The 20,809-nt window shown below is 41.4% G+C and overlaps 1 protein-coding gene across 5 annotated transcripts in view; it reads right to left on the bottom strand.

Moving 5' to 3' along the window:
• Window positions 1-20,809, bottom strand: part of iqch (IQ motif containing H) — a 181,800-nt gene that overhangs the window by 10,073 nt on the left and 150,918 nt on the right. For all 5 annotated transcript variants that reach the window (XR_006309444.1, XR_006309445.1, XM_043677177.1 and 2 more), the window contains exons 17-18: window positions 12,734-12,916; window positions 7,667-7,792 (exon numbers count right to left, since the gene is read on the bottom strand). Coding sequence is in view for 3 of the 5 variants with exons in the window: in XM_043677177.1 (XP_043533112.1) it covers window positions 7,667-7,792; window positions 12,734-12,916 (309 nt within the window). In the remaining 2 variants the exon portion in view is untranslated. The remainder of the gene's footprint in view (window positions 1-7,666; window positions 7,793-12,733; window positions 12,917-20,809) is intronic.

Below are 20,809 nucleotides of genomic sequence, written 5' to 3'. Positions count from 1 at the left end.
TGGAAGATTTTTCCTACTTGCTGATATTGCACTTGTTGAGATAAGCAAACCCCATATGATATGATGATCAAACTGAGGAACCGTTGTACTTGTGACCTAGAATGCACAGAGATGTCAAGTTCATAGGTCTACAATTTCCCCAGACAAATGAATGTTAGTTGAAACAAGTTCTTACCCAGTTATCCACGGTAAGTTGTGCTATCTATTGCATTAATATAAGGAGCTCATCCTTCAGTGTGATTAATTTGGCACATCAATGACACAGAATGTAACCAATAACCCCAGATTAAATAAAACTACTAAATTTGACTATATATATAAAACGAGAGAAGCTGGGATTGTCCTCCTTACAAACGAGAACGTTGTGAGAAGATTTATTAAAGCTGTTCAAATTATGAACATCTTCAATGGAGTAAATAAGAAAACAAAACTTTTCATTAGCAGGAAAGGCAAAAACCAAACAGTTTAGGTTTAAGGTAATGACAAAAGAACCGGAGGACTGAATCTCATCACATTTTGGCAGAGTAACATTTTGTCATGTATCATGGAGGGTTTCTCTTGTGACGGCAAGCAGGTTTTCTCACACTATCATCCCAAACGTGCCTCATTCACTATGTACCAAGCCTCTTTGGGATCTGTCTCATCCGATTCTCGCCTGATTCTCCCATGTGCCATAGCTGGAAGTACTACCACCGCTGGGATATCCTGAGATATACCACTACATCATCGATACTATATTCAAAACTCTGTTGTGTACTTTGTCAAGTGATGGTAGTCTTGAGCTGTCCTGCATATTTGCAGACATTTGCCCCTGGCATGGTACAAAAGGGGAAATTGTATTTGCTTTGTTCACAGGGATCAGGAGATACCGAGGGTGGGTTGATACATCTCGAGAGGAGGGCCATCCTCTTCCCTGAGGACAGCCAGATGAGGCCGTGCCATTCAGACCCTGCCCATTGGACCCGAGGTGGCCACAAAGGCCATGTGGTCACCACAATCAGGAGAAATATCCAACAGTGCAGGAAGAAGATCAATGAAGGACTTGAGTAAGCCAGATGTGCTATTCTGACAATTGGCAATTGTTTCATGATCAATAGATTCTTGGTTTTAGATTTTTTAAAAATGATTTAAGATTCCACCATCTTCCAGAATTCCAATCCAGGTCCCCAGAACATTAGCTGAGTTTCTGGATTAATTGTCGAGCGATAATACACTAGGCCATCGCATTCTCCATCCTGCTCCACTTAGTTAAGTGCCACATCTGCTCTCTGCTGTCTCACACTCATTTTATCTCTGTGATGGCATCCACCTCTACCATTTTTACAACTGCCTTGCTCTTCCTACCCTGAACATCCACACCCTGCTAACCATACAAGGTTGCTACAGTGCCTAATTATCACTCAGGTCACCTCACCATCTTTATCTCTACTGCACCGGCACTAACAGCTGTGTCATCCACTTTCATCTCACTCACTCCCTCATTCTAGGAAAAAACAGTCCACAATGGAGTCAACAGGGCCAGCATGGATGGAGGAGTGCCACATATTTGTCCACTTTGAAGACAGGTTCTTGGTGCTGGCTGGTGAAGACCAGAACTTCTCCTGTGGGGAAGCTGAAGCCTCAATGTACCAACAACCAAATAGAAAGCATTGTTCATTGTCATGCTACTTTCCCATTACCCCAATTGTTTATTTAGTGTTAACATGCCATAATGTCTATCCTTTGTTCTCTCTTTTGTCTTCTGCAGACATTCTCTCTTTTTTCTTCTGCAGACATCAATGGAATATTCACAGTGCCTATCATCAAGGGGCACCCTGAAATACATGCCCTCTCATTACCCCCACTGTGCCTTCGAGGAAGCACCTGTAAGGTGGCCAGTTGGAACACCTCCCCCCCTCCCCCCAACCAGATCAATACTGACACCTCGGTGTGTATGTTTTCTAGGTTAGAGTCACCACAGCTGGCCAAGGATGAAACATGCCCAGGTTGGTAGCACTTGGAAGACTGCTGGAGACCAGGCATCTCTCAGCCCCAGGCAGGAGAGGACCCCATGGTGTTGGCAATCAGCAACTAAACTGACAATCACTGGAGCAGTAGGCAAGTTTTTCAGAGGCATTTGGCAACCTAATGCAAAATGTGCAGTACTATTGCAGGGATAGGGTGGTCCTACTGCCTCAGGCATTGCTGTCTCCATGAACAGGTTAATGGGTATCATGGACAGCCAGGTCCAGCAATCTCAGTGTCTGATGGAATCAAGCACGGGCCAATACTGCATTACTTTTCGTCACTAGTGCACACCAGTAAAGGCAAACAACAAGGGGATGAAGCACCCTGGGTTCTTTCTCGGTGCCTCATCCTCACAAGAAGATAGAATGGTGTCAGTGGGCACACAGTGGAGGAACCACATACATGGCCCCCGAAGTCTCGTCTCAGGACACTCCAGAGGTGGCCAGACCTTTCACCTCTGCACTGCCTGCCACCCTCAGCTCTGCAGAAGGGTCAAGCAACAAGAGTGCACTTGCCTCCCGACAGGAGACACTCAGTCCTCTAGACATAAAAATTTCTGGGACTGTGCCCAACTAAACCAACGAGACCAATTGGCTCCACTGGTGGACAGGCTCCCTCCATCCCAGATGAGCACATGGGACTGCACCAAGACTTAGTGAGAGGGAAAAAAGTAGATCTTCTGAGAGCAGACAGGTGGCACTTGTGACTCAACCCTGTAAATACATTATCACATTTATAAATGTGATATTTTTTCACCATCATCTGTGTGTGCAAGACTCTGTCTACCTGAAACTGTAAATACAGAATCTAAGCGAGTTTTGAGAAGATTTGTAGCTCAGGTTGAGGTTTTGGATGTAGGCTTGCTCGCTGAGCTGAAAGGTTCATTTCCAGACGTTTCATTACCTTGCTAGGTAACATCTTCAGTGGACCTCATGCGAAGCAATGCTGAAAATTCCTGCTCTCTATTCATATGTTTGCATTTCTTTGGGTTGGTGATGTCATTTCCTAAGGTGAAGTCACTTCCAGTTCCTTTTCTCAAGGGGTGGTAGATAGAATTCCTAGAAGCATAGTATTCCAACCGGAACGCTATCAACAAACACATTGAGTTAGACTCCATCCACCACCCCCAAGAAAAGGAACAGGAACTGACTTCACCACAGGAAATAACATCACCACAGGAAATGACATCACCAACCCAAAGAAACCCAAACATATAAATAGAGAGCAGGAATTTTCAGCATTGTTTCGCATGAGGTCCACTGAAGATGTTACTTAGTAAGGTAATGAGACGTCTAGAAATGAACCTTTCAGCTCAGCGAGCAAACCTACATCCAACAGAATCTAATATTGAAAATACAGAATTCCTACCTTCAAGTGCTACAAGATGTTCCATGGTCCAAAATGTGAAGTCAGCACCTCCTGCACCATTTGGAGGTTAAGGGTAAAGCACAGGTTACTGCAGCTTTGGTAACTATGCACCATCTTGCCAGATAGACAAACATGACTCAAGTTCCCCACACAAGTCTATTTGCCTACTTTAACAACATCTCCCCTCCCTCCTCAACGTGACTACTTTGCCTCCCATGCTGGTTCATGTCCCCTGTTTAGTTGCCTCCCTTCAGTATTGAAATCCCCTCTGCATCCCATCATTCTGACTCCAATATCCACAATTCATTTCCCCAGTTTGCCTCTCACTGCAGTCCCTCCATGATTTTTAGTGGATGGACCCTCAGGATAGACCATGGTCCACCACCTTAAGCAAAATTAGTCGTGAATGATGAGTGACCAGCCACCTCACTGATATCTGTACAGCTTCTCGATGGTCTTCCTGCAACTCCCAGTCTGGTTTACATCGGATCCACAAGGTTTGACCATGGCCCACAACCTGAATGGTAGAGGTATGGAGCCCCTGACCATGGCTGTGCCAACTGCTGATTGGACATGCCTAATCACCTGGACTGATATCAGAGGCTTCTCTTGACTTATGGTAACTGGACCCCCTGACTGAAAATGTCTTCCTACACTTGACTTTGAGATATGGCATTTGGCTTGCAACACATGCAGTGTATTTGCCAAATACATGGCTGCCACATGGTGAAGCTATGAGAATGACATAGCACTGTGCCATTCACTAACATGTCCATCCCTTTGATTGCTGACTTCAGGCCAGCATGAGAAACTGCCTAGTGTTGTTTTTGTGTTACACTTCAAGGCAATACAACAGGACTGTGAGTCTTTAAAGTGCAGTTGAGGGGGTAAAGTGCTGAAAGTCAAGGCAATGCAAGGCAAGACATGGCAAGGCAACATAAGGACGTAGTGAACATCCAATGTGAGTTCGAAGAGAGCAAGCAAGCAGCCCTGAGATGCAGCCTGATTCAATCTGTGAGGCAGGTGCCTGTTCCTGAGTGCAAAGTGTGACCTTGCAGCAGCACTCCATGATCATTGTTAGCATGTCCCGAAGTGGAGCACGACAGTGTAAATGCATACTGAGATGTGCCATGACGGTATAGAAAAGCAGATGCCAGTGACTATGGATGAGGGGGTGCTTATGGCTGCTGCCCATGGAGCTTGCAGAGATGTTAGGGCTGGGGTTCAAAACGGAAGTCAGGAGGAGCAAGTGGTGAGTGGAAACAGGTCCCTGCTCAATGTCAGGAATTTTTGCCATCTAGTTTCCATCTGATAGATGGAAGGATAGGAGAACATATATTAATATAGCAAGATTAGGTAATAATGAGGGTGATAATGAGTGATAATCCCCATTAATAGATCTCTCACTGCTCACTGGTGAGAATCGCATCTCAACTTCCAGAAATTAGTGAGAAAATGTGACTTGTGGCTGCTGATATTGGGAAAGGCCATCCTGGATTTCTTATGTGTTTTTTCCAAATTTCTTCTCATAGCATATGTTGTTCAGATCCTGGGAAGGTTCCACCTTGAATGTTTTTACTTACATAGCATGTCATTACAGTCTACATGAAAAGGTTTTGGAAGTTGTTTCAATGGTAATTTTCACCAACCTTCACCAATTTTTACAGATGCACCAGAGAAAGCATTCTACCTGGGTGCGTAATGGCCTGGTACGGCAACTGCTCTGCTCAGGTTCCTAAGAAACTACAGCAAGTTGTGTGCACATCCCAGACCATCACAGAAGCCAACCTCCTGTCCACTGACTCCATTTACACTTCTTGTTGCCTTGGAAAGGCTGCCAACATCATCAAAGACCCCTTCCACTCTATATTGCTCTCTTCCAACCTCTGTGGGCAGAAGATACAGAAGCTTGAATACAAGCACCAACAGGTTCAAGAATAGCTTCTTCCCTGCTGTTATTTGACGGCTGAATGGACCTCTCTAATGTCAAATAATTCCTAATCTTGCTTTGTGAACCTCCTGTGCAGCCATAACCTTGTATGCCACGCTCTGTCTAAGCACCCTGTGATATGTATTTTCTTGTTTGCTATGATCTGCCTGTACTGCTCGCAAAACAAAGCTTTTCACTGTACTTATGTACGTTTGGCTACAATAAGTCAAATCAAATCAAATCAATTAGGGTTGGACATACACTTGAAAAGGAAACGAAGTACAGGACCTTGGGCAAAAGGGTGGGAGTTGAACTAATTGGAAATCTTTTTCAAAGAGCTGGCACAAGCATGTAGTGTGGAAAGGACTTTTTCTACATTGTATAATTGTTTGAAATAATAATAAACCCTGTAGTAGTTTTGAAGTTGCGTACTGGTAAGGAATACAGAAATGCTTCTCAGTACCACTGCAATACTATAGAATCAGTGTCTTAAGAGAGACAAAGAGTCTGAGACAAAGGAGGATTGATAGACACACACAGTAAATTGGTTAGTTCCTGAAAGGGGAACGGGGGAGAGTTGTAGTTGGAGAGTTGAAGTGAAACATCATTCAGTGTTTCCTCTATACATATGGATTACTAAGATTTTAACAGAATTTTTCAAATAATGTGTATAGATGTTCAAAATCAACAAAATGGATTTGATGCATGTTTCGTTATAGGCTGGAAGAATTGGTCATTCATGATGAACTGGAACACTTTAGAGAAATCAGATGTTTTAAAAGTTTATTACTCTTAATGAAACAATACTTTCTGGCTTTCCATGACAAATGACGTGATACATTGACTTCTATCAGTAAAATAATTTCATGCAGCTATGGCTGTCATGTCATAGAGGCAAAAAGGAAATACATGCATTAAATTTGGATATTTAAATTAATGTAAAACGTCCTGATGTCCCATCCTGTGAATCATAATTAGCAAATGTGACATCAAAATTGTCAATCACCCCTCACGAAAAGTACATGGTACAAAGCCTTATGGTGTCTCTAGTAGGTCCCCCCTACCCAAATAACGGGAAATCAATACAAATCAATTAAATTGCCTGGATTGTACAATTTTCTCCAAGCTTTGATGAAATGCGCACAGGCTTGGGCAAATATTCTGCTGCTTTACTGTCATTCTAACTCCTGATATTACCTCTTCTAAAGTTATATTGCTAACAAGAAGTTTGTCCAGAGCCTCAGAAACCAGGAAGCAGCAGAAGGGCATCAGTGCAAGTGCTGCGGAAGCAGAGTTTCACTTGTGGGAGCACATATTCCAGAAAATAAGCAAGATTCTGAAACAGGGTAATATGTTTGAAAATTAACCTGAATAGCTAATTAATTCTGACAGCTAAAAATAATGTATTGATGAAAAGTACACATGTTTGACAATTTAAAAGTATCTACGTTTGTGTGATACAAGACTCACTAAGTTTATTTAGAGGATAACTCACCAACATGTGTAAGGAAAATACTATTTCAACTCTTCAGGCTTGTCCTAGTCTGAGTCAGGGTTTCACTCACTATAATTGTCCTCCAGTATCCCAAGTAAGGAAGGGAAATCAGTCACAGTTCACAACAGACAATTGGAAACTGGCGATTTGGTTCCTTCAACTTGCTCTGCCATTAAATAAGATCATAGCTGATCTTCTACTGCTATGTTTTCCCAGACTATTCCTACATCTCTCAATTCTCTTGCTACTCAAAAACTATTGATCTCTGAGACAACAAACAATTGAAGTTTTACAGCTCTGATGCAGAATTTTTTCCAGCTCAGTCCTATGGGCTAAGCCTTATTCTGATTGCTATAACCCAGCTCTTGCTGTAAGTGTTTCATGTGTGAATATGAGGTGATGACAAAACTGAGGCCAGCTAACCTTTAGAACACCAACCTCTGTGATCAGATACAGTGCTGAGTCTATGTCAAAGGCTTAAACTGGAAAGAGGATTGGGAAGTGCCCAGTGCCTTTTAGAACTGAGGCAGCAAGGAGACCATCCATGTAATAACAATGGGGAGAGTGAGGAAATTCTTAATAGAAAAAAAAATGCTGTGGTTTTGAGTTTGGGGAGATACGGGCTATTAGGTACATGTAGAAATCAGTACGAGTTAATAGGATTTGCAAATGTGTCTAAGATAACACATATCTCACAAGTCCCCATCGAGTATCCTCTATGTAAGCCTGTTCAGACAAAGCTCGATATGCAAGCGATTCCTTTAATAGAATGAAACCATGGTTATAATGAAGTCAGGGAAGACCACCCATAGTGCTTACTACTGAGACAATCCTTGGAAGAGAAAAGAAAAAAAAAACTTCAATACCTTAATATCAAAACCGATCCCGTGAACTTTAAAAATCTTGAAGAGTACACTGTAGTGGACGATGGATAAATTGGTATGTTTCAGCTGTGTGCTTAACACTCCGTAACGTTTCATAAAAGGAAGTTGCTGAAAGGCAAATAATATCCAGTACAGACATATGTACATATATATATATATATTATGAAACCCTACTGTGGCCTATTAAGTTTAAATGAGAAATTCAGATAAATGCATCTGCCGATCAAATATTTTTGTTCACATGATCTCATTAAAATAGAACATAAGCCATTTTACGGTGTTTAAAAAAAAGCTGAAGAAAATTTCCTCAATCAAAATAAGCCTGTATCAATGCATGAATAAACCTGAGCAGCCAATACAGATTTGTCTGAAATATTGTACGTTTTATTTCTAACATGCTGTCCCCTTCTGAAGGTGCCACCTCCTAATCTCAGTGACCTCCTAGCTGGCCAGAATGGCGAATTGTTTTAGACATACAAATAAGTCAAGGCTGTTTAATTTCTATAGAGGACTTCACAACCATGCACACTGGTGTCCTCCCTTGATAAGCAGAAGCAGAAACTTTCAAACAGGAATGATTGGATTGCCAACAGGAGAGGAAACTTTGACAAATTTATCTCTTTCCTGACTCAGCTGTAGCAATGTATCATCTCCCTGGTAAAGATCAGCTCACTCAGCACAGATTTGGAGTCATAAACTGCAATTTTTCTATTCTATATAGTTTACTGCCTCACTTATTAGATTTCAGGAAAATATTACATGGAAGTACTGAGTCTAGTAAATCGTAGAATGCCCATTATAATGCACAATGGTACTTATCATAGCAAAATAAATTATCTGAACTGTGCAAATGTATTTAATCCTGTGGATTCATTCATAAAGTCAGGAAGTATGGGATATAGGGAGATTTGGCTATCTGGATTCAGAATTGGCTGGCTGACAGAAGGCAGAGAGTGGTTGTAGATGGAAAATATTCTGCCTGGAAGGCAGTGTTGAGTGGGGTCCTGCAGGGCTCTGTTCTTGGGCCTCTGCTCTTTGTAGTTTTTATAAATGACTTGGATGTGGCGGTTGAGGGGTAGGTTAGTAAATTTGCAGATGTCACAAAGGTTGGAGGTGTCGTCAATAGTATTGAGGGGTACTGCAGGCTGCAGCGCGACATAGACAGGATGCAGAGCTGGGCTGAGAAATGGCAGATGGAGTTCAACCTGGATAAATGTGAAGTGATGCATTTTGGAAGGTCGAACTCAAATGCTGAATATAGGATTAAAGACAGGATTATTGGCAATGTGGAAGAACAGAGGGATCTGGGTGTGTAAGTACATAGATCCCTCAAACTTGCCACCCAAGTGGATAGGATTGTTAATAAAGCATATGATATTTTGGCTTTCATTAACAGGGGTATCAAGTTTAAGAGTGGCGAGGTTTTGCTGCAGTTCTACAAGTCCCTGGTGAAACCACATTTGGAATATTGTGTCCAGTTCTGGTTGCCCGACTATAGGAAAGATGTGGAGGCTTTGGAGAGGGAGCAAAAAAGGTTTACCAGGATGCTGCCTGGACTGGAGGGCTTGCCTTATGAAGAAAGGCTGAATAAGCTCAGACTTTTCTCTCTGGAGAGAAGGAGGAAGAGAGGAGACCTGATCGAGGTATACAAAATAATGAGAGGAATAGATTGAGTCAATAGCCAGAGACTTTTCCCCAGGGCAGGATTGCCGGCTACGAGAAGTCATAGTTTGAAGATATTAGGAGGAAGGTTTAAAGGAGACATCAGAGGTAGGTTCTTTACACAGAGAGTTGTGAATGCATGGAATGTGTTGCCAACTGAGGTGGTGGAAGTGAAGTCATTGGGGACATTTAAGTGACTGCTGGACATGCACATGGATAGCAATGAGTTGAGGGATGCGTAGGTTAAGTTACTATATTGTACATTAGGATTAAGTCTCGGCACAACATCGTGGGCCTATGGGCCTGTTCTGTGCTGTACGCTTCTATGTTCTATGGAAGTCTAGAACTGGGGAGAGAGATTGGGGATCACACCAGAATTTTGGGAGATTGGGGATTTGGGGTGGGGTGCACAGAGGATCAGAAGTTGAGGCCAGAAACAGGTAGAGTTAGGGTCAAGAATTGGGAAGATCAGTGGTCAGAACATGGAATGGTGACAATGTGGGTGGAATGGTTGGGAATAAATTGCCATATTTGCTTGCATTAATGTTGGGCCATGGGAAGTTCTCCTGCTCCTCTTGGCTCCATCTTCAGTGAAGTCACTTACATTCCTGTTTTAATTGATTCAGGGCACCAATCCTGGACAGACAACTTCAAACTAGCATTACACGTGTCAGTAGCAGAACACAAATAGCCGAACACCTGCTTTAGATAATTTTTGTCTTTTACCAATATGATAGGCAGCACACAATGTGACAGGTGGGAACACCTGCATATGTGCTTTCTGCTCACAAAATTAAAACCATAGTAATCTAACTATGAAATATGGACATAGAGTGGATCAAACTCTCAACATCCAACTCAATTCATGAATAAGCTTAGATAGTGAATGCAGGAAGGTTGGTGGGCCTTAAAAGACATCACTGCCAAGGTCAATCAATTTTTCACTCTATGTCCACAGAAACACATTTCCCAATAGGGAGAGTGATCACAATCAGAAACATTTGCCGTTGACAGTACATTAAATTAAGTAAGATTCCAGATTTTTTTCCAATTTACTGACAAAATATTCATAAATGAATTTGTAAGATTGAATAAAGCAATGTTGTATTCCGCAATATTTAATATAGCAATGCTTCCTTCAGCGAGATTTATCATCAACATCTGTAAAATTCCGTTACTGCACCATTTTGACAATTTTCCATTTCCTATCCCAGACATTCAGTGGCCTCTCTGAATCAGATTGCTGATTAATGCTGAGTCGGGGATAGATTAGTGTTGCGGGTCCATGAATAGCAAGTACTGAAATGAGACTGTGCAGGCTCATTACAGCAAGCAGTGGACACTTTTGTCCTATCAATATGTCTAAGGTGCTAAGGTGGAAGCGTGGCTGCCTGTCAGGTCAAAGGCCAGTATCTCAAAAAGTAACAAAACTCATTGTTTTCTTTCCCTTGATTTCAACATTAAATGACACAAGCCTATTATGCAGCATCTGAAGGGTTAACTCTCTCAAAAATCTCTGATTCCAATTGATTGGTGAATATTTAAATTGTTCATCTGTCATCTAGCATCTGAATTACTCATTTTTGAAGGGGACCCAACTTACAATTCATATCGACAAAATTTAATAATAATAAAAATTAATAATTGAACATCCAGGGAAATGACAGAAAATGTATGGCACACCTGTGGGACAATCCTTCTGGCTGGATGCCATGGGCAGCTAGTGGATACACCATAATTTCACTTCATTCAAAATCTGAAATTACATTTCTTTTAATTATGGTGTGTGTGTGTGTGTGTGTGTGTGTGTGTGTGTGTGTGTGTGTGAGAGAGTGTGAGAGAGAGCGAGAGAGAGAGAGAGAGAGAGAGACAGGGACAGGGAAATAATCCAAGGGTGAATTATGATGATGCTTGCAAACAAACAATAAAAAGAAGAAAAAGAAAATGCCATAAAATTATAAAAATTTGAAAAGAACTGGCAAAATAAGATGTACAAAGAGAGTTCAGGATAAATTATTTACAAAATTACATGGATATTTAGTATAAAAGATTCTCAGTTGTCTTGGTCTTTCATTAAATCTAACATGATTGCAAGTCACAAATACCTGTCATTAACATTTGAAATGTTTCCAGGCTATATCTGATCTGTTGAGAATTTGAAACTTTTTGTGGTGAATTAACTTGGAAAGGGGATGGAGAGTTGGTTTTGGTACTATTGGATGAAGGAGCACTAAAATAAGACAGGGAATTTCCTGAAGATTGCTGGCTAATGAATTCCACCTGGAAATTGTGTGTGCATGGTTACTTGTTGATCACAAGATTGGGCTTTGCAATGCTGTCAGGCTTACTGTGTGAAATCGCATGCCTAACCTACTCCTTCTATGTTCATACATGAAGAATGATGAATGATTGCTTGATCAGATGTGCAGAGCCAATGATAACTTGGCGCTATACTAGAGAAAGAGTTAGCACTTTCAGAAGAGGAAAGGGAAAACAAGAAATAAATACAGGGGGTGCATGCTGATGGAATTCTAATTCTGAACAGCAAAGTGAAGAGCAGGATTTTAAGTAGAATTGGACACTTAAAAGTTTAATGCAGAAAATGTTTTCTTCATAATTAAAAGTTGATTTAATGCCTGAAAATTCTCATTTGCAATGGCCAACAATCTGGTGCAGGCAACATCCTGTGGAAACTGATAAAACGTGAATCTCCTACTTGGGTGTTAAACGTCTCAGTGAAAATTAATCATGTTCATAATATTCATAGATTTAATAACACTCATTGATCATATCATTAACTGTAAAAGGAGAAACTTACGAAATCTGTTGTGTGTACTATGGGACTGCAACTAAATTAATGTTTGACAGAATAACACAAGCAGCAGTTTAACAACCGTAAACTTGAATATCATTGCAATAATGGAGTACTATTGTTTAACATTTGGCAGTTGATGAGGTGCTCATTATAACAATGATGTATGCATACGCATGCATAATGAATTGCATCATGAATTATTTATGTGTTGATTATTTAGCTGCATTTATGTAGATGGTAATGTATTGCAAATATAATGAATGTTTAGCTTTATAGATATTGCATGTTTTCTCCCCAGATAGGGTGTGTGCTTATTTTGGTATTAATTTTGTGAATGCTTTCAGGCAATTTTGCTCCTGATAAGGTTTCTAATGCAATAGTTTCTCACGCAAGCATTAATTAATTACTATATTCTGTTTTTAACCCCGCTGACATCCAAAAGTATGTAAGTGTTCTGTAATGACTTCTAATTAATTTCTGATTGTAATGAGAGGAACAGTTATGAAATTATTTTATGGTTGAAGTGGTTCAAATTTCTAATTTGATTGCTTGTTGTATTCATGCACACATACAATTTGTGTTTCTTCTTTCATCGCCGATCCTTTCCTGTGTGATGTTTGCCTTTTCTCCCTGGGCTTGGGAGACACCTCGAAGGTATTGGTTTTGCAGATCAGCTTCCCGTTAGATATGAACAGCATCAGTTGTGTCATGGCCAGTTGGTCACTGTAGGCCAGGTCTAAGTCTGTGGCCCAGACCTAAAGAAAAAGAGTTGGAATTAGACAGTAACTTTCACATTCTTGGGACAACACAATTAAGTACTTTTGAGGTGTAGGCACTTGTTGCAATGTCAGAAACAGGGCAAATTTGGACACAGCAAGATCTCACAATCAGCTTTGTGGTCATGACCAAATAATCTCATTGGTAATGGTAATTGAGCAATAAACATTTCCCAGGACAGTAAATACAACTTCAGTTGTTCCAAGGAATCTTTTACATCCAGCTGAGAGGAAGATCTGGGCCTTGGTTTAAAGTCTCACCTGAAAGACAACATTTCTGCAGTAATCCCTCTGTAGCACTTGAGTGTCACACTATATTTTTGTACTCAAAGCCCTGGATTGGGATTTCAATCAATAGTCTTCTGTATAAAAGATGTAAGTGTTACCACTAACTATGGCAATAGGCAAAAAACACCACTGTGCCAACAAGCAAGTTGAATTAAGATTACATGGTTTGGTACTGTACTATATAACATCAGAAGATCCCAGTCACGGTCTGAGCTAAAAGATGTGCATAAACTAGAGTCCATTGCCAGGCAAGGGAAAAAAGAAAGAATTGCCTGATCCACTTGTGATCTCCCTCCATTAAACCCCACTGGAAAGTATCTATATATGGGCATCAAGTTAGGACAGAATTGGATTCATATACAATCCCTCTGCTATCAACTCAGCAAAAACTCAGGCAAGGAATGGCCTTGGAGAATATTGTACAAAAAGGCAGCCAGCATTTATGGAACTGCACACCAGCATAAGTCAACTGTCCATTTGAGAGGACGGAAGGAAGACAAGGTTATGATCACATTTATTTTTCCGGTTAACCTGCATTAGCAGATCTGGTGGGTTGCAACGTTTGTCAAATTGTTCCATTTAGAGTTGTTCTGGCCACACTTTCACATGTGGATAGTTCCAACAAATACCGTTCTTATCTGCCGCATAAGCTGCATGTTCAACATTTACACCGAACTTACAGTATAGTTTACAATACAGTAACATGATGTTATATGGTGCAGTGTACAGTAGGCTCATCGTATGATACTGTGTTGAGAGTGTGGCGCTGGGAAAGCACAGCAGGTTAGGCTGCATCTCAGGAGCAGGAGATTCGACATTTTGGGCCTAAGCCCTTCATCAGGAATGAGGCTTGTGGGCCAGGGGGCTGAAAGATAAATGGGAGGGGTGTGTGGATGGGGTGGGGGTGGGGAAGAGGAGGGGGGGTAAGGTAATACTGTGTGTTGGCTTGCTTCCTGCTTCTATCAGTAATGGGAAATGTCTGCATTGCTGTGATGAAAGTCAATCAGTTCACACATATAAACTACTGAATCACAAAGTGATGGTCCCCTTTCAACAATGTAACACTCAGTTATTTTTTATTATTAGATTCCCTACTGTATGGAAAAAGGCCCTTCAGCCCAACAAGTCCACAGCGACCCTCCGAAGAGTAACCCACTCAGATCCTTTCCCCTATATTTACCCCTGACTAATGCACCTAACGCTACAGGCAATGTATCATGGCCAATTCACCTAACTTGCACATCTTTGGATTGTGGGAGGAAACCGGAGCACCCAGAGGAAACCCACGCAAACATGGGGAGAAGGTGCAAACTCCATACAGACAGTTGTCCGAGGCAGGAATCGAACCCGGTCCCTGGCGCTGTGAGGCAGCAGTGCTAACCACTGAGCCACCATGCCACCCCTAATTGATTACCATTAATCAATTATTTTTTTAAAAAAGTCAAAGATAAATAAAGATGCAGCATGTTCCCTGACACCAAACTGTCACTCCTATTTCATTAGTGGGACTGCCTTGTTGAATATTCTATGCTCAAAAAGTCTATCAACATTCAACAGCCAGTCTCTTGTGTGAAGTCTAGCTAGTTGGGTGAGATGGGTGAGAAACAGTTGAGAGCAAACTGCTATTTTGGATCCAAACTTAAGCTAACTGGTATCAAATGCTACACACGGAAAAAACCAAGAACTGTGGATGCTGGAAATCTGAACGAAAAACAGAAATTGCTGGAAAAATGCAGCAGGTCTCGCAGCATCTGTTGACAGAAAGCAGAGTTGACGTTTTGGGTCCAGTGACCTTTCTTTTTCAGACCCATCTTGTGAGGAAGGGTTACCAGACTCAAAATGTTACCTCTGCTTTCTCTCCAGAGATGTTGCCAGACTTGGTGTGTTTTTCTCACTATTTTTGTTTGGCTCAGCAATACTAAAGTTAGCTTTAGTGACCATGTTTTGGGGCAAGAAAAATTGGCCTAATTACTAATAAGTGAGTAAGGCACATGCAAAGGTGTTAAAATTCAGTGAGCTCAGAATCAGACACAGTGATTCACTTCACAAATATATAGTCTATGACATTCGTGGTCACTTTGTATCTTAAGGGAAGAGGTGTGAGAAGCAGTAAATAAATGAATGACACTTCGGGGGGGTTCAGGGAGATGCTCAGTGACTTTGTGCCTTCTGAATGATGTTTCCCTTTGCTGTATAATCAGGAAATGGTCCACAAATTGTTCAACCAGCTGATGTATTCCTTCCATGTAGGACAGTGGATCTCTCTAATTTCTAACAGTCCTATCACTACCTAATCCACGAGAGGGCCATTTCCTGTCATACTTTCAACTATGAACAGAAACTGTATGTGCACTGGAGAAACTCCTGCTGGGCATATTTACAAAAATGTAACCAGTAAACATGCTGCTTTGAGCAATCACAGTCTCCCTGCCTGTACTTCTATAGCAGACGCAGTGGTGGCTGACTTTGGTGTGCACGGAATGGTAAATGACATCATTATAAGGATATTAAGAGGTCAGAGAAACAAGACCATCTGTTAAAACGGGACTAATTTCCAAGTAATATTTTAGTAGCAGTGCCCCCTTTCTGTACCGAGAAATAAATTATAATTGATATCATCCTGAATAAATACTGTACGCTACCACTGTTGGCTGTGGAGATGCCATTTTTCAACTTAAGTGCTTGGTGCCAAAAACAAAATGTGAATTCATTACTAAGTGCCTTCTTTGGGTACATGTTTGCAATAGCTTATCTAGGCTATATGTAGAATGTTCTATATAATATAAATGTATATATACAAAAGTCCTGTCTTAATTGATAAACACATCATTGGAAATATTCACTGAGAGCTAAGTGCACTAACCTGATGTTCCATATTTCATAATTAAACTGCTCATTAAAAATTAATTTCAATCAATTTAATACAAAAAGAACACATGCACCTTATTTAACATATAAATAACTTCAAAGATATTTTAGTTAGATTTATGGATCAAAAGCATTGGTGTGTATTTCAGCTAGTTCTACCAGTGAGAAGATGAACTACACAAGCCAGCTAAGTTCCCAAGTCCCATGCAGTCCCAGACGGAAGGTCTCAGAGGTGCTTAAAGTTAGTCTTAGTGTCCTTCTGTGGAGGAAAAAACAAATTACACAAGTTCCATGCATCTGATTGGTATCATAGAGTCATAGAGATGCATAGCACAGAAACCGACTATTCATCCAACTCGTCCATGCTGACCAAATATCCCAACCTAATCTAGTCCCATTTTCTAGCACTTAGCCCATATCCCTCCAAACCCTTCCTATTAATATACCCATCCAGATGTCTTTTAAATGCTGCAATTGTACCAGCCTCCACCACTTCCTCTGGCAGCTTATTTCATACACACACCATTCTCTGCGTGAAACAGTTGCTCCTTAGGTCTCTTTAATATCTATCCCCTCTCACCCTAAATCTATGCCCTCTGCTTCTGGATTCCCCCACTCCAGAGAAAAGACTTTGTCTATTTATCCTATCCATGCCCGTCATGACTTTTTACAAACCTTTATAAAGTCACCCCTCAGCCTCTGATGCTCCAGGGATAACAGCCCCAGCCTAGTCAACTTCTCCCTATATGTCAAACCCTCCAATCGTGATAACATCCTTGGAAATCTTTTTTGAACCCTTTCAAGTGTCACAACATCCTCTCAATAGAAAGGAGACCAGAATTGCACACCATATTCCAAAAATGGCCTAATCAACATCCCGTACAGCTGCAACATGAACTCCCAACTCCTTTACTCAATGCTCTGAACAATAAAGGAAAGCATACCAAATGCCTTCTTCACTATCCTATATACCTGCAACTCTACTTTCAAAGAACTATGAACCCGACCAGTATCAACTGACCAGTCCTGGAAAGGAGGATATTGGATGAAGACAGAATTGGCTGTGATGCTTTCCATGTGGCACAGCCCAATAGCATATATCATTGAGGCTCACACAGTATGAACATTCCTCTGACAAAGTACATGATGCCACCCATTGCCTGTGGGACAGCAAGGAGTCAATGCCTTGAGGAAAGGATGAGGAACTATGAAACAAACTAGCTTTACAATAAGTCACATAGGTCGAACTGCAAAAGCACTTTAATCCTCATTATACTAATAGCATTTTCAGGGTATTTACACAGAGTTTAATTTACAACCTTTCTCTAAGAAGGGAAGAGCCAATGAACCATATTTAGTTATTTGTAAGCAATTTCAAAGGGAAAAAACTGAATTTATTTAGCAAAGTGAAACACTGCAAAATTTATTTCGTGGAAGCAAAAGAGATGACAGTTAAAACATAGTATAATACACTGGATGGTGAAATGGGTTATGACTCATTTTTCACCTCTAGTTCAAATCCAGCTCTGAGTGAGCTTTACAAAAAGCAAAGAACTGCAGATGCTAAAAATCCAGAAACAAAATCAAAAATTGATTTTAATTTGATTTGATTTAGTGTTGTCACATGTACACTGGAAAAACTCAGACGAAGAGTCTGAGGAAGGGTCACTGGACCCGAAACATTAACTTTGCTTTCTCTCCACAGATGGTGCCAGATCTGCTGAGTTTTTCCAGAAATTTCTGCTTTTAGAGTCATAGACATGTACAGCACAGAAACAGACCTTTTGGTCCAACTTGTCTATGCCGACCGGATATCCTAACCCAATCTAGTCACATTTGCCAATAGTTGGCCCATATTCCTCTAAACGTTTCCTATTCATACACCCAACCAGATGTCTTTTAAATGCTGTAATGTACCAGCCTCTACCACTTCCTCTGGCAGTTCATTCCATACATGCATCGTCCTTGGTGTGAAAAAATTGCCCCTTAGGTCCCTTTTATATCTTTCCCCTCTCACCATAGACCTATACCCTCTAGTTCTGGACTCCTCCAGCCCAGGGAAAAAACTTTGTCTATTTACCCTATCCTTGCCCCTCATGATTTTATAAACCTTTTTAAGGTCACCCCTCAATCTCCGAAGCTCCAGGAAAAACAGCCCTAGCCTATTCAGCCTTTCCATATAGCTTAAATCCTCCAACATGGGCAACATCCTTGGAAATCTTTTCTGAACCCTTTCAAGTTTCACAACATCCTTCCAATAGGACAGAGACCAGAACTGCATGCAATATTCCAAAAGTGGCCTAATCAATGTTCTGTACAGCTACAACACGACCTCCAACTCCTATATTCAATGCTCTGACCAATAAAGGAAAGCATACCAACTGCCTTCTTCACTGTTCTATCTACCTGTGACTCTACTTTCAAGGAACTATGAACCTGCACTCCAAGGTCTTTGTTCAGCAACATTCCCCAGGACCTTACTAATAAGTGTATAAATCCTGCTCTGATTTGCTTTTCCAAAATGCAGCATCTTGAATTTATCTAAATTAAACTCCAGCTTTCAGACTGAGTTTTCCTATTTCTCTGGCTATAATGTTCAATCTGAAGTTAGTTTTGCCCATTTTAGTCCAGTTTCTTTTGGGTCTCTAATATAATTAGAGACAAAAAAACTACAGATGCTGGAATCCAAAGTAGACAGGCAGGAGGCTGTTAGAACGCAGCAAGCCAGGCAGCATCAGGAGGTGGAGAAGTCAACATTTCAGGTGTAACCCTATTTTAGGCAGAATTCTGATAAATTTCAATAAGATGCCTATCCAAAACAGAATAGCAACAGGTTATGCTGTGATTAATGATGGAGCTTGATTGGGACTCGGGGAGCTTAAAATCAGAAAAAAGTTCTATGTCTGAATTTTACCAGAAATCGGTCAAGTGTGATTTTGATAAGTTTCATGAAGTGCATCCCTCAGTGGGCCCTAGCAGGTTTGATTAGATTAGATTCCCCACAGTGTGGAAACAGGCCCTTCGGCCCAACAAGTCAGTACTGACCCTCTAAAGAGTAACCCACCCAAACCCATTTCAGTCTGACTAATGCACCCAACAGCCAATTCACCTGACCTGCACATTTTGGACTGTGGGAGGAAACCCACGCAGACACGGGGAGAATGTGAAAACTCCACACAGACAGTCACCTGAGACTGGAATTGAACCTGGGACCCTGGTGCTGTGAGGCAACAGTGCTAACCACTGAGCCATCATGCCACCCTAACTTTGCTTACATTACTTTCCCAAACAAGCCTCATTATCATCACACTATGCTCAATTGTGTTCATCATATTCACCCACATATTGCATTGGGAAGTATTGACCACTGCTGGGTCCTCCTGAGAATCCTGGCCTTGATGCAATCCTTAAAAATCAGCTGTGCACCTGGTCAAATCTCGGCATGGGTTCCTGTCAACTGCTTGAGATATTTGAGGTAGAGAGCAATTGGCACTGTGCTTTGCCCAGGGTTCATGGATATCCGAGCAGACGTGGGATTTTTTGTTGGGGGCCGTTGGTTGGTGGGTGGGTGGAGTGGGGGGTGTGTGTTAGACAGAGTGAAAGGGAAGTCACCAGGTTACCGCTCTGACTTTCATATGGGGAATTGTCACTGTTGAGTTTTGCTATCAGGTTGGTGGGAGAATGGTAAATTGCAAATCAATGAGGAGCGAAGATGTAATAATGAGGATATTAATGCATGCAAATAGGCTCTTCACCACCCATCAGTGAGTATCTTGTCTTGCTGTTCAACACGTGGTTGGAAAATAAGGCTTGTTGCTCACAACACTGGGAATCTTCTTACTGCCAATCTCATGCGGTTCTTTGAATGTTCTTGTCAAATAGTGGCTAAGAACATTTGCCCTTCGGCACAAAGTAACACAGGAATTTGAGAGCGATTTTGTTAGAGTTTTCACTGAGTTTTGTTCTCTTCTTATTTCTCAAGATTGTGACCATGTGTCGGCTTTCCACCCTGTACCTTACCCAAGTGATTGTTTTGCATGTGTGCTCCTAAACAGTAAGCTGCAACAGAGACGAGGGTTTTTGGGTGGCTGTCTGTGTGGAGTTTGCACATTCCTTCTGTGTCTGTGTGGGCTGCTCCAGTTTCCTCCCACCCATCTACAGATGGGCAGTTTAGATGGATTGGCCATGCTAAAATGCCTCATAGGCAAATGTGGGGTTACGGGGGATAGGATAGGATGCTCTTTCGAGTATCGAGTCTTTGGTGTAGATGTGATGGGCTGAATGGCCTCTTTCTGCACTGTAGGGATTCTATGATTTTCTATGGAACTAAAAATCATGCCTCAACCAGATATTTGCAAGTGAACAGGAAGCTGCAGGAACAAGATCTGATTTTCTTGATTTTATGAAAACGGGGGTGCATCGAGCCTAATTAAGAATCCAATCTGCATAAGTCAGCATTTTGGGTCTCCCTACAGCACATGGACTGCAGCAGTACAAGAATGCTCATGACCACCTTCTCAGGGGCAACTAGGGACAGACAGTAAATGTCTGGGCTAGTGATGCCCACAGCCTATGACTGAATTTAAAAAGTGAATAAAACAAAAACAAAGGACCACCTTTATTCATCTATCGGAGATGCCGGTGTTGGACTGGGGTGTACAAAGTTAAAAATCACACAGCACCAGGTTATAGTCCAACAGGTTTAATTGGAAGCAC

Source organism: Chiloscyllium plagiosum, chromosome 36 (genome assembly GCF_004010195.1).
Source record: "Chiloscyllium plagiosum isolate BGI_BamShark_2017 chromosome 36, ASM401019v2, whole genome shotgun sequence".
Classification (NCBI taxonomy): Eukaryota; Metazoa; Chordata; class Chondrichthyes; order Orectolobiformes; family Hemiscylliidae; genus Chiloscyllium; species Chiloscyllium plagiosum.
Note: the sequence above shows the minus strand (reverse complement) of the source record. Positions and strands in the feature narration are given on the sequence as shown.